General features: G+C 32.5%; 1 protein-coding gene across 1 annotated transcript; it reads left to right on the top strand.

The window, feature by feature from the left end:
- Positions 1–12,079: 12,079 nt before the first annotated feature.
- LOC146909822 (zinc finger AN1 and C2H2 domain-containing stress-associated protein 13-like) lies at positions 12,080–14,509 on the top strand. The gene is made up of 2 exons (XM_085725844.1): positions 12,080–12,437; positions 13,650–14,509. Exons 1-2 carry the CDS (start codon positions 12,339–12,341, stop codon positions 14,355–14,357), a joined length of 807 nt encoding a protein of 268 aa, XP_085581970.1. The 5' UTR covers positions 12,080–12,338; the 3' UTR covers positions 14,358–14,509.
- Positions 14,510–15,239: the final 730 nt, after the last annotated feature.

The following is a 15,239-nucleotide window of genomic DNA, read 5'->3' as shown; positions in this document are numbered from 1 at the left end:
TACCAAAATTCTTTGATCAAAGCAAAGTCGAAACCATCCGGCCCCGGACTTTTACCACCATCACTATCTTTCACCACCGCCTCCATTTCCAATAACGTGAAAGGGGTCATCAACACCTCGTTATCGGCCACACTTAATCTACCAAACTCCACCCCATCCAACTTCGGACGCTCCCACCTATCATCCGCAACATGTGCCGTGAAATAATTCACCACCTTCCTTCGCACCTCAAAAGGAGTCACCAACCAACCATCATTCTCTCTAAGGGCTTTTATCGAGTTCCTACTCTTTCTAAGCTTCACACATTTATGGAAAAACTTCGAATTCTCATCACCCTCCTTAAGCCATTGAGACTTTGACCTTTGAGCTATCAAAGCATCTTTAGCCTTAAGGATTCTCCACAAATCCACAAACTTTGATTTTCGAAGCTCAACCTCTCCATCGGATAAAATCCCCTCTTCCCCTTTTTCATCAATACATTTAATCTCCTCCACCAACTTCTCCACCCTCTCCTCCATAGCTCCATACTCCTCCTTACTCCAAGCCTTAACAATAAATTTAAGAGCTTTCAATTTTTCTTTAAGAATGAAACCCATCCAACCGGTCACATTTTGATTCCTCCAAGCCTCCTCCACCACCCTTTTAAAGTCTTGATGTTGAAGCCAAAAATTATTGAAGCGGAAAGGGATAGGCCCCCAACTCCAACCACCATTTTAAGCACTAACGGACAATGGTCGGAGACATCCCTAGGCAACACCCAAAGCGCATTTTCTCCCCACACCATCTCCCACTCTTCCGAAACAAGCATCCTATCAATCCTACTCATAGATTTACCATTTGGATGAAATCAAGTAAAACGACGTCCCAACACACAAAGATCTTCCAAATCCATCTCCCCTAGGAAGGCGTTAAAGAGGAACATCTCCAATAATTGTGACGAAGAAGCTTCCGCATTAACCCCCCTCCTCTCATCCGTAGTTCTCACCACATTAAAATCTCCAAGCACACACCACACTCCTCTATCTCTATTTTGACGTTCACCAATAAGGTTCTCCCAAAGACGTCTCTTGGCCGGCAAGTCACACTTGGAGTAGACATTAATCACCACACAACGAGTTTTCTCAACCCCCCAATCCAAAGTGACTCCTACATAACCTTCTCCCCCAAAAGAATCCACCAAAGTAGCACAAGATTTCCTCCAAATAGAAAGTATTCCACCACTACTACCTTCCGAAGCTCTATACACCCAATCACAATCCTCATTACCCCAAATAGAAAAGCATAAAGAAGGAGTCACCTCAACCATCTTGGTTTCTTGTAACGCCAAAAAGTCAATGTTATTTTGTCTCACGAGTTCACGTAATTTATTCTTCTTAACTCTACCACCAAGACCCCGCACATTAAAGGTTGAAATAATCATTAAGACAACCTATTAACCACCTTGCTTACCTTGAATTTTACCGCTTTATCTTCCATCTCCACAAGCTTATCAAGAATACTACCTTCCATCATCGAGTGAGAGACCCCGGCCTCTAATTGAGTTACAAGCTCTTTCTTAGCCGCTAAGACTTTGAGATGCTTCCCTCTACCCCCATTTAACCTCAATTGAGATTCACCCTCCATATCAGCATTATTAGGAAAAATCAAGCCAATACCCGACCCTTGAGAAGTTCTATGATCCCACGAGCGTACTATCCCCCCACCTCTCCCCAAACCGTCAACCAAACCATCTCCTTCACTCCACTCCTCCTCCCTAAACATCGGATGAGACACCGTTCTTCTATGAGAAGAACAAATTTGATAATTTTTCTTAACTCCCTTCCCCACCTTTGGGCTACCTTCCAACCATTCCTCTAAAACCGAGCCGGAATGCTTTTTTGATAAGGAATTGGATTTTTTTCTTCTTCCTCTTCTTAAGCTTCATCTTTAACAGCCTCTGCTCATCCCCCACCAACTCCTCAATAGAATCGCTAAACTCCGAACAATCTGAGTCCTCCGATAAAAATCGAATATGTTGGTTAATTTTCCTGGACTGTTGCTTCTGACCACCCCTTCTGGAAAGATGTGAATTGGTAACCTCACCAGGCAAATGGGCCTTACCAAGCAAAGGCCCAACACCACAACCCAAGGTCTTGGCCGAACCCACTTCTGCATCACATATGGTTTTGTGAACATCTGGCGTGTGGGACCCCAACACCGGTTGCTCCACACCTTCCTGACAGCTGGGCGCGTGCGTCCCCAGCAGAAACTGTTCCTCTCCCTCCAGTGGACCCCTTGGTTTATTTTTGTTTTATTTCACAAAAAAAGGCTTTGCCAAGAGTTGAACACAACCAACCAAGGGGTACCACTTAAGCAAGCTAAACCACTACTACAACTTTAAATTTATATACCTGCTATGAAACAATTTTTATACATTTTAAGAATATTTGGCACCCCCGACGAAATCAGCCAAGATCCGCCACTGCGTACTCCCTTCATTCCTTTTTAATTGTCATTTTTTTTACATTTTACACAAATGAAGGTAATCAGAAAATGTTGCTACTTTCGATACAATAATTTATCATTCTCCAAATTAAAAGAGGACAAAGTTAGAAGTAAGATATATGAGGCATATTAAAAACTATAGTTCATTGAATTTTGAAGTTAAATATATTAAAACACTTTTAGTTATTAAATATAAAAATATTTTATTTTTAATTTAATTCAAAGAAATTTTTCTCGTGTGGTACACGGATATACACTAGTATTTTAAATTGAAGTCTTTATGTATTTAATAATCAAGACACGCACGTACGCACGCGTGCACACACGTGTGCACTCAAAACATGGCACCAAATTCGTAATTTGAACATGGAACTAAACAAATCTTACAGTGTCTAAAGACTTGTCAATTGCCCTACATCAAGTGGCATGATAGTCAACTCATAACTACCTGTGAACTCAAGATGCTATAGACTTGTTTGCTTCACATATCTTTGGGCCACACTGTCAACATAAAACATCCATCGAGTAAAAGTGTCTCCGATTTATATAATTTGGTTAAAGACTTCAGAAGAACCTCAATTCTAGGGCTACAGTAAATATCAAGATAACGTAGATGTTTCAGCTTACCAATACAAGAATGAAGGTTCCTTGTGGTCAAGTTCTTAAGAGTCAGCGCACGAAGTTTTTTTTAAAAAAAAACTAGACATGATCAATTTACAAGAAGGCTAGTCAAATTGACCAGGAGTATTGGGGTCCTCGGGACATGATGGATATGCAAATTTATGTGATGATAAAAATGTCCTCAACTTGCCAGCCACAAGAGGACTACTTGGGTCTCGCCATGATGATAAAGACGAACATACTGTTTAGGGAAAAAGATGTGACGAGTTTGTTTCTCGATATTTGGCTGCTTCTATTTTGTTAGGTTGATTATGACATACTCGTTATTTGAAATTGAACATGCCAAGTCATGCATGAGATCGTGCATTTTGAAGTTATAAATGTTACCTTTTTTACTTCTTTTCACATCTTGGAAGAAAGATGCCATATTTTTTCTGCATCATCTTTTCAACTTTTACTTTCATTTCAAGACGCCATATTTTTTTCTATGCCCTGATGCATCTCTAAACTCTACTCAATCTGTTCCTTTTTAAGTGTCTTTTGTAGAAAAAATTTATTTCTATTTAACTGTCACTTTCAAAGTTTAATGCAATATTAAATGTTTTTTTACCAATATTACCCTTAGTTATTTATTACAGAGAGAGAAATATATGAAACAAGATATTAAGGGCCTGTTTGACATAGTTTGGTTTTTAGTTTTTAAAACTTATTTTTTAAATTTGTTTTAAAAACCTATTTTTAAGAAGTGGATGAAAAAAAATGTGTTTGGCAATCTAATTTTTTATAACTGTTTTAGAGATGAGAAAAATGAGAAAACCTATTTGGTACGCTAGTTTTCAAAAGTTGTTCTTAAGAAGAGAATAAAATAAATATAATTGGTAGTCTAATTTTTTTTTTTAGGAATGGTAATCGAAATTTTGAAATCTATTTTATTATCAAAACTATATATAAAAATAACAACTTCTTTCAACTCTTTTGGGCTGACTTTTTTCTTTCCAAAATTGTTCTCAATTTTCAATCTTTATTTAGAACATGGGTGAAAAAACAAAAAAGCTTGTATAATAAAAGAAACTCAAATAGATATAGAATTGAAGGGCTTGAAGAGGTCCATATAGCCTAGTTCAAATGACAATGGATAACATTGTTGGGTTGAAAATCTTCAATTCTGTATTTTCCTAAAATTGGTACCAAAAAAAAAACTCTAATCAACGCAAGGCAATGGTCACATCAAGAGTAAGTTTTTTTTTTTTTTTTGAACCAGTCAAGAGTAAATTATAAGAAATGGAAACTCAAATACATGGCTCTCATATCATGAAAATTCAAAAGAAAAATCAATTCACACTGCTGATATAATTGAATATTAATATATAGTTATATCACAAATATTTTGGTATGAACAAAACGAAATTAGAATTTGAAACCATAATAAACAACAAAATAATGTCAAAGATCCATAAAACAGCAAAATACCAGTTGCCAACATTTATAGACACAAATATAGAAACCTTCTATGATAATTCTATGAATTATGAGAAATGATATTTTGACAACCACTTTTTGACAACTTTTGGACAACTTTCTCTCTCATACTCACATGATGTTGTTATCCTATCTCTTCATTTTTCTCTCTCCATTGTTTTTGACCAATAAAAAATGAGAAAAATAAGGTTGTCAACAAAGTTGTCTGGATGTCAAAATATCATAAATTATTAACTGACGATAATTCAGTGATGTTACCATTGGGTGTCGAAAAATTGTACAATTTCTTAATCAACACCACCTAATTCAGAGACACGGACTACTCGTTATGAAGTGACACAAATTCAATGAGGGAATTGGATACTGCACGAACCGGTGCTGCAGTTGAATATGGAGCAAACAACACTTCCAATGAATTTCACAATTTGAGCTTTTGCAAGGAACGTACTCGGATAAATTTTGAAAATCTAAATGATGTTACAAAATTAGCGAATACTCCCTCCGGTCCTATTTATAAGAGAAAATTAGGTCAACAAAAGTTAATGTATTTGGACTGAATTTTTAACTAGATACATCAACTTTTGTTGACCCAATTTTCTCTTATAAATAGGATCGGAGGGAGTAATAATCAAATAGAATATAAAACTACACTAAGACTCAAATAAGGAATAAAAAAAACTAACTAATAATTAGAGAAGAACTACATGACTTGGTGGTATATAGACAAAGCTTGATCAATTTTCATCTCCTACTATGTCATCACATGTTATGCGTTCAATGTTTTGATGGAGATAAATCTAGCAGTATTGTATTTCAGGTAGGGATTCATTTATGAAATGTTATACTTTGTTAGAGATCATACTTTCTAATACTTTTTTAAGTATAATAAATGTAAATATCTATTCTAATTTATAAAAGGTCTTAAGTCTCTTAGACAACTTTTTGGAGCCAAAAATGTTGTTGCACTTTTCCTTCCTAATTTTTTGCAGTTTATTATAGTTTTAGAAAATGATCGTGTATCTTATCTTATCTTAGTTATAAAAGGTCTTAAGTCTCTTAGACAACTTTTTGGAGTCAAAAATGTTATTGCACTCTTCCTTCCTATTTTTTTGCTGTTTATTTATATTTTTAGAAAATGATTGTATATCTTATCTTATTTATAAAAGGTCTCAAGTCTCTTAGACAAATTTTTGTAGCCAAAAAAGTTGTTGCACATTTCCTTCCTAATTTTTTGTTGTTTCTTTATATTTTTAGAAAATGATCGAGTATCTTATCTTATTTATAAAAGGTCTTAAGTCTCTTAGACAACTTTTTGGAGCCGGAAAAGTTGATCCGCATTTCTTTTCTAATTTTTTGTTGTTTCTTTATAATTCACATATCTTATCTTATTTATAAAATTTCTGAAGTCTTTTAGACATCTTTTTGGACCCAAAAATGTTCTTGAAGTCTAAATAACTTCGGGGGGTTTAGGATTTGTTTATTGGAACTATTATCAGTGATTTTTTTTTCATAACAAGGATTGGACCAAGGGTCGACCCTAATCCCTATCAATGTATTTTTCACTACAAGGATTGGACCAACGGTCAACCTTAATCCCTTATCTTTTTACATTAGTTTTGGATGTACTTATAAAACACATCCAATAGATAACACTAAGATGTATGTGTTTTGTAGATGATGTAGTCTTAATTGGAGAGTCGAGGCAGGAATTGAATGGTATGTAGGGGACCTGGAGTCAAGTCTTAGAAGCGTAAGACTTTTGTTTGAGTAGAAGCAAGACATAGTATATGTAATGTAACTTCAACAAAAGACGAAGTAGTTCAAACTTAGAGGTGAAAGTTGGAGATCATATCATAGAAGTTACACAGTTTAGATATCTTGGGTTCATTCTTTCAACAAAAAAAATCTTGGGTTCATAGTACAAAATAATGGAGAAATAAAATCATATGTAATTCATTGTATTCAAGTTGGATGGTTGAAATGTAGAAGAGCCTCATGTGTTTTTTGTTATACAAACGTGCCGTTTAAGTTGAAATGAAAAAATACCAGACAGTTGTCAGAACAAAGATGTTTTATGGAACAAAATATTGGCGGTTAAGAACCAACACGAGAATAAAGTAAGTGTGTGGAGATGGGGATGTTGCGTTGGATATGTGGTGATATTAGATGTGATAAGATTAGAAATGGCAACATTGTATGGATAGTTGGGGTAGCACCTATAGTATAAATATTGTGGAAAATAGGTTTAGGTGGTTTGGACATGTATAGAGAAAACCTGTAGATTCTATAGTAAGAAGAGTAGATCAAATAGAGGATAGTCATATTACAAGAGGTATAGCTAGGAAGACCTAGAAGAACTATAAGAGAAACTATTAGGAAAAGTTTATAGATTAAGGAGTTGAATTTAAATATGGTGTATGATAGAACAATATGACTTACTTCAATTAATCCGTGTAGTCAAGTCCACTTAATGGGATAATATTTGGTTGTTGTTGTTGTCATCATCTTTTCGAAGCATTAACTCATGCTCAACAACAACTATTATCCATTTCATGATCAACTACCACATTTATTTATCAATGAGATAATCAACTTCCCGTGCATCGCGCGGGTCCAAAATCTAGTATAGACTTAACATGGAAAAGGACAATACTTATATAGCTTAGCTACTCAAAAAAAATACTTATATAGCTTAGCTTTAAAAAAAAAAATGAACTGCAGATTGTCAGGGATCATACATAATATAATACTATATATTGTTCGTGGTTACAATGATATACTGTTACAGTTACATGCTTAATTTCTAGCAATAGTAATGGCATAAAATAAATTAAAAGATGTTACACTACAAAATAGAAACAAACTTTGGAAACAAAAGAAAACTACAAAACATGAAAAGTAATTAAACATCCAATGAGTGCAGACACGGACACAAGCAACATTCATTCTCGCCCATATTATTGTAGTAGTATTTACCCAACAATATAAACAACAACAACCTACCTAACTGAACATAATGAAGTTAAAAGCCAATAGTATTTATACCATCAGCAAACCAACTTTGAACTTGATATGTGCTTACGTGCTTCAAGCATACCATCAAAAAACCAAGTTTGTGTTCCTTTCGAACTTGTATATGCTTCCACTAATGCAATCAACAATGCCCTAACAAAGCTAATCTAATTATACAAAAGACAAAACTTAAATGTATTTTAATAAAAAGCAAATAAAAAGTATGCACAATATATTGTCCGAACAAAATGAAAGTGAAAGCCAAAGAAAAAACGCAAACTCCTAGAGATCACCTTAAAAGTATGTCATAGTCTCTTGTCCTAATTTATCATCAACATATTTCCAAACGTGTTATACTAGTTTTAAGCCTCTGTGATGCACATATTAATGCATCGGTTACCAAAAACTGTAAATCAAGTAAAACAAAAAAATTAATTTAATCAAAGTTCAAATTAATTTAATGAAGGAAGGCACAATGCGAGAACATTGTTATCAACTAACGATTCGTACCAAGATAACGCATGTCGATCGGTTAATTTATTTCATGGCAAAAAAGGGATAAACACAACATATGAAATGTTTGATGATATCAACATCAGTAATTCACTTCTCTGCAATCGATTAAAAATAAAATAATTTAAAAAAATTGAATTACAAATATACATAATTAGATTCGTATTTAGTGCATTCATCCACACTAAGTCCAAATTTTTCTACCCATGTATGCAAGATTCGAATAAAAAAAATTAACATATCACAAATATCATAGAATAATATTATACAAATCAAACATAAAGTTGAACCATTTTTTATCTATAGTAGCTATTATTATACTAAAATTGACATTTCAAACTATGAAACAAAGAGAATATATAAATACATACTCTATATACAATATATGTCTCTTTAAAATAATATTTAATATGCATCATATTTAAAATTTATGTTATATCTTACTTCTAACTTTATCCTCCTTTAATTTAGAGACTTAATCTCCTTCAATCTTTATTGGGTTAATTATGTTTTTGGTCCCTACAAAATTGCAACCTTGTAAGTTTAGTCCTTACTTAATTTTAATAGCATTTTTAATCCCTACAAAAAAAATTTACTTATAATTTTAATCCCTGCGAAAATCAATTTTGTTTAATTATCCTTAAACTCTTAAATTTTTTAACGATTCTTTTTATACAAGTTTAGAACACTATGAACGGTTCATTTACTAAAATCTATAATTTTTTAACATGAAATAAATTAAATATAAATTTTTAAAACGACAAAAGTTTAAGATATAAGTAACAAAAATATGGACGTAGAAATCAAATTTTTGCGATATTTTTTTCGGAGGACCTTTTAATAACGTTCTTAACACGCCTGTAAAAAATTGTTGAAAAACTTAAGAGTTTAAGCATAAATTAAATAAATTTGGATTGAGTAAGGACTAATATTGAGTGCAGAAATTTTTTGTAGGGATTAAAAATGCTATTAAAATTAAGTAAGGACTAAACTTACAAGGTCGCCATTTTGTAGGGACCAAAAACATAATTAACCCATCTTTATTTAGAACATGGGTGAAAAAAAAAACTAGTATGATAAAAGAAACTCAAATAGATATAAAATTGAAGGGCTTGAAGAGGGGCATATAGCCTAGTTAAAATGACAATGGATACATTGTTGGGCTCACCAACATGATAATAATCATTAATCCAAAAAATATTGAATGAGTTATTACAACACCGTTCAATGATTACCACCATTGGCCACCATATTAGGGGATCATCTGGGGTACATTGTTTTCAATGCCAACTGTTATTCTTAGAAATTCCAACGTCAAATTGCATCAAAGGTCTTAAGAAAGGAAAGGTTCATACCAACAGTTTACGTATTACTTTCTCCAGAGTGTAATATAAACAAAAATGGTGGTTGAAAAGTTGATGTATGTGTACTAAATTTTTAACCATAGACAAATGAGAATGCATTTTTAAGATGTTGTTTTGGGTCTGATCATGTTCCTCTGTCAATTAAAATTTGTCAGGACAATAAGATCAAGTTCAAAAGAATATACTGGAATGCATTCCTTTTTGTCAATACTCATATTATATGAGGGAATTCAATGTGAGAACCTATATAGTTGATTTGGTTGAATAGAAAACGTGTTCTCTTCATTCTTTTGAGTTTTCAAAGAGATTTGCAAATTTTTACACTAAGTATAAGACACTTTAGTGCCAACATTTTAAGCAAACAACCATGAATTTAATTTTAACCCAACATCATGTTGATACAATATCCTTAGGGACAATGTAATGCAACACAACACTTTGTTTAATGCCCGATTTGAACGAAGATGAAATTAAAATTACGTAAATTTTTCGTATTCTATTATTTTAGAATTGATTTGCGTGCTTGTGTATTTTTAGTTGGGATTTATTTTAGAAATGAATGAGTTGATCTTTATGAGACATGCTTACTATTGAGCAAATGAATATGTTTTAAAAAATGTAGCCAATGATTGGGAATTAAAAAAAATGAACATAAGGTATTGTGAATGAATAAATGTGGTGAATGAATGTAGTGATAGCCGATGATGGATACAGTGAAAAATGAACGTTTAGTGACTAAAAATAAACGACATCTCTATCAAGAAATGTTGTTCTATTAGCTTGCCTAAAACCGACGCATGTTAACTCACGCTGGGTACCAACGCAAGTTAACTCATATTGGGTACCGAGCGTGAGTTAACTTCCGTTGGGGTTACTTATGGTTGAATGAGCAAAACTGAAAGGAGGAAGAGTAAAGTCTTTAATATAAAATGCACAAGTCTCAAGACAAAGTTGTTGTTATTTTAATCTTTTTAACATGTGCAAATTTGCACATAGTGTAGAAAAACCTTATATATGTATATATATATATATATATATATATATATATATATATATATATATATATATATATGATGTATATTATGAGAATGACTATCTTATATGAGAATGATGAGAATGATCATCAACCATTAGATCAAAAATAAATGGTTGATATTAAAAAGTCACATATATACCTCACTTTATTATATCAATACTCATAAAATCATTTCCCTTTTCATATTCTTCTTCCCACAATCATAGCTAAACAAAATTAAATTAATATTCCAATCTAATTAAATAACACACATGCCTCCCTTATTCTATTCTCATTAATCATGTTCATCTTCTCCAACTAAAAATTTCATTTGTTCACTCACCATGTTCATCAACCTTGAGCTTCGATTTCAATTGATACTAAATCAACCTTCAACTTCAATTGATAAATTAAAATAACCCCACATCAATTTTAACAATTGAATTATTTGGGATTGTATGGTTTGAGAATAAACATTCCATAATTTTAATACAAAATGAAAGCTATTTATTTTGAATTATTAGAAACCAACATAAAGATCTTATCATCGGATATAATAGAAAGAAAAAAAGGGTTATATGAGAAGGTTAATGTTTTTTTTTTTTTGAAAAGCCAAAAATTATATTATTAAATGATTGTAGATATTTTGAGGAGAAGAAAATGAAAAGGGAAATGAGTTTATGAGAATTGATATAATAAAGTGAGGTACATATGTAACTTTTTAATGTCAACCATTTATTTTTAATCTAACGGTTGATGATCATTCTCATCATTCTCATATAAGATAATCATTCTCATAGTATACATCCTATATATATATATATATATATATATATATATATATATATATATATATATATATATATATATATATATATGGGGCTGTTAACTTGCACCCACCTAAAAACACTAAGGTGCAAGTTAACAAGCTGCACCTACTAGTTATTTACCAAAACACCCATGTTTTTATATTATAAACAAATATTATTTATGCTATTTACAAAAATGTCCTTTTAATTAAAATAAAGTTTAATAGAGACAAAATGGTGTTTTAGTAAAGTACAAGTAGGTGCAGCTTGTTAACTTGCACCTTAGTGTTTTTAGGTGGGTGCAAGTTAACAGCCCCCCATATATATATATATATATTGATTATAATTTTTTTATAATGTATATTAGTCGTATTGTATTCTAAATTTTAAAAAATTGTTTATATGTGAATCTGCATCGTATCATTTCTGCATCCGTATTATGTTTCCAAAATTCATAGATTATATATCTATTTTTTGTTATAAACATTATTTCTACTTCTAACTTTTTTTTTTTTGACGTCAGGTATTAATCCTTCGATTCTTAAGAGAAGAACCTTAATAATCTAAAAGTCGATTAACCAATAAATAAAATAAAATCAATAATTATTTTATCTGGGAGATTGATAACTCCAATTAAGCTAAAAAGAAAAGGAGTTGGATTAGTGGAGTTTAAATTCAAACGAATGACTAAATAATCTAACAAATTAACTATCATTTAAAAAAAAAAAAAAATCTTAATTATCTCAACTATAAATTGAATTCTACAACTCATCGTTGTCTTTGGCAAATGGCAAACCAAAATAAATTATTTAATGAACCAAAATTATGATTCTCTAATTAAATTGTTAGAGCGTGGAATTAGGGAGGAGACGATTCCCTCCCATTCCTGGATTTCTGGTTGGTTGGGACATCATCTCTTTTCTCCCTATATCCGCGTAATTCACAATTCTCCACTATTTTTTTTTTTCTTTTCGAAATCCATTCCTCATTTTTTTCCTTCTGGAAGGATTTCGTTTCTTCTTTACGGTTTCAGCTTGGATCATGGGGACTCCTGAATTCCCAGATCTAGGCAAGCATTGTTCTGTTTCTGATTGCAGACTCATCGATTTCTTGCCCTTCACTTGTGATCGTTGCAATCAGGTTTTGTTTTTCATCTCTCTCTCTCTCTCTTGTTTTTGTTTCGAAATTAATTTATTGGATTATTGATTAGCAATTTGTGAGTCCAGTTTCATTTTATTATTTTCTTCTAGTTATGTTGTTAATTCCTTTTGATTAAAAACATTGCTTTAATGTTGTTTTTGTTTTTAATAACATTTAGTTCAATTGACAATATCGATATTGTTAGTTTGGATACATCTCGAAGTTGGTTTGTGTGGTGTTTCTCATTTCATCTGCAGAAACAAAAATAATGTTTTGTTGCTAGTGTTTGATTTATAGGGGTTGGGTAGTGGGTAGCTCAACTAGTCTGAGCTAAAGGTTAATGAGTTGGAAGTCCAGGTTCAAGTCCTGAAAACGAGAAAAAAAACATAACAATTAACATGCTAACAACTGTCATTAAAAAAATAAAGTGTTTGATTTATATTCTGATGTAGTTTAATAGAACTGACTTTGAAAGTTGGATTGTATATATACTACTATTGGTATATCAGTTTATTTTAGAGTAAGAATTTTCTTATAAATTTTTTTCAAAAAGAAATGGAGAAATCCATTACTATAGTTTTGTGAAACACAAATTTCTAAAAGTTGGGACATGTATGAACTTAAGTGATTAAGCTGGTTATTTCATTTGAGAAATGGACATCATTTCAACTTTTTAATTTAAAGTAAATCATTTACTGGAAATAATGAACTGAGGCATATTCATATTCTGCAATCACAAACCTCATTGAAGTTTCTATTAAGCTGAGTGCTTAATGCAAAAGCCAGTAAGGTTATTGTATAGTTTATCATCTATATAGAGTATTCGGATAAGTAACTTAATTAAGTGCTTACGTAGTAAGTGTTTATATACAAACACTTGTGTATAAACTCTTTCTAGAGTCAAAATTTGAATATAGTTAATCATTTTTTAAGTTATTTTCATAAATTATTTCGGTGAATTTATTGAAACAAGCTAGGAAGACCCTATGAACATGAGCCGAACAGTTTATGTAAATGATTGCTTGCATATTAGTGAAACACTTAGTTTTGATAAGAATTTTGACTTCTCCAGTTCTTCGGGTTTGAAAATTTGTTGCTGTGATAGACTTTTGAGGATGATGTACATATATTGGATCGTGGATTACTAGTTTCCTTGTTTTCAATGAAGCAACTCTTTGTGTAGGCTGATTATATCAGCTCCATCTTTTGCAGGTATATTGTTTGGGGCACCGAAGTTATATTGAGCATAATTGTACAAAACCCAACAAACAAGATGTCACCGTTGTTATATGTCCACTTTGTGCTAAAGGGGTTCGCCTAATTCCAGACCAAGATCCAAACATAGTTTGGGAGCGTCATGTGAATACAGACTGTGATCCATCAAATTATGAAAAAGCCACAAAGAAGAAAAAGTGTCCTGCCCCAGGATGCAGAGAGACCTTAGTATTCTCAAACACAATCAAGTGCAGGGACTGTGAGGTTGACCATTGTTTGAAGCACAGGTTTGGACCTGATCACAAATGTCCTGGACCCAAAAAGTTGGAAACAAGTTTTTCATTTATGAGTCTTTGGAATATGAGTAATGGTAAAGAAGAGTCAAAACCCAATTTAACTTCAACCACGTCATCTAAGTGGACTTCAAGCCTTCTTGACTTGGCTTCTAAATTGAGTGGGATAGGACAGAGCAGTGGCAGTGGTACTAGTAATAATCAACTGGAGAAGTGTCCACTATGTGATGCTAAGTTTTCCTCGGCCACGAGTTTGGTGGATCATGCGAAAAAAGTTCATCAAAGGAGTGGCGGCAACCAATATGGGGCAAAGAAGGTGTCGATTTCTGCATGCCCCAAGTGCAGTAAAGGTTTTCTGGACCCAGTTTCCCTTGTAGAGCATGTTGAGAGGGATCATGGTGGTTGTTCTTGAGAATTGTTGTGGAGTTAAAAAAGAATGAATAGCACTTTCTTGATGGATTATCAAGTTTGTAAACATTTTTTTGCCCTATTTGATAGCAAAATATTGTGTGAATAAGATTTTGATGACAATATTAGATTTATTTGATCATGGGTCTGCAAGAATCTCCTATTTTTCGTTATTTGTGAGCCTACAATTCATACATACACTGATATACGGATTGATTCTTCTTTGTTGTAATGCTGTTGGCCGAATTATTTCATTTTTTCTTTTAGAATAACAATGTATATCCCTTTGATTTATGGTTCAAATTTCAATTGTTTATGTGGAAAAGATAGGGAAAATGGAAAAAAGAAAAAATAACTGATGACAGAAAAATTCAATGGAAAGTTGCTCTGTGAATACCAGCAGAATGTTCTACAGTGACTCATTCTGAGAGAGGATTCAAATGGTTTACCACCATTTTGAGAGAGAGAAAAAAAAAACAGAAGATGGGTTTGGGTACATCAACAGAGTGAGCACATTAACACCCAACCTAGATCTCTGTGTGAAAGGATTTTCAACCATGCAAAAGGGGTTGACATGATATTAACCCCTACTTTATTTGATCATGAGTGATAAAATGTGTTCGACAAGAAGAAACTAAAACTAACGTTGGTTGTGTTTGTTAAAATAAACAAATGAAAATAACATTGTTAGTTGCGACCTAGAAACAGAACACAGGATGTAATATTATGCTCACAGAATATCGTGATTTGGATATCAAAGAGTCGTAGAAGAAACTATCCGGTTCTGTTTCAATGAGGAGGCCATTTCCCGATAGTAGAAACTATGAATGTGGAGGCCATCCTCCACGATCTTCTGGTGAGCATGGCAATTACAATTTGGAATTTC

Source organism: Medicago sativa, chromosome 7 (genome assembly GCF_051527215.1).
Source record: "Medicago sativa cultivar Bolivia chromosome 7, Bolivia_mono, whole genome shotgun sequence".
NCBI classification, from domain to species: domain Eukaryota; kingdom Viridiplantae; phylum Streptophyta; class Magnoliopsida; order Fabales; family Fabaceae; genus Medicago; species Medicago sativa.
The sequence above is the reverse complement of the archived record's forward strand: the minus strand, read 5'-3'. Positions and strand labels throughout refer to the sequence as shown.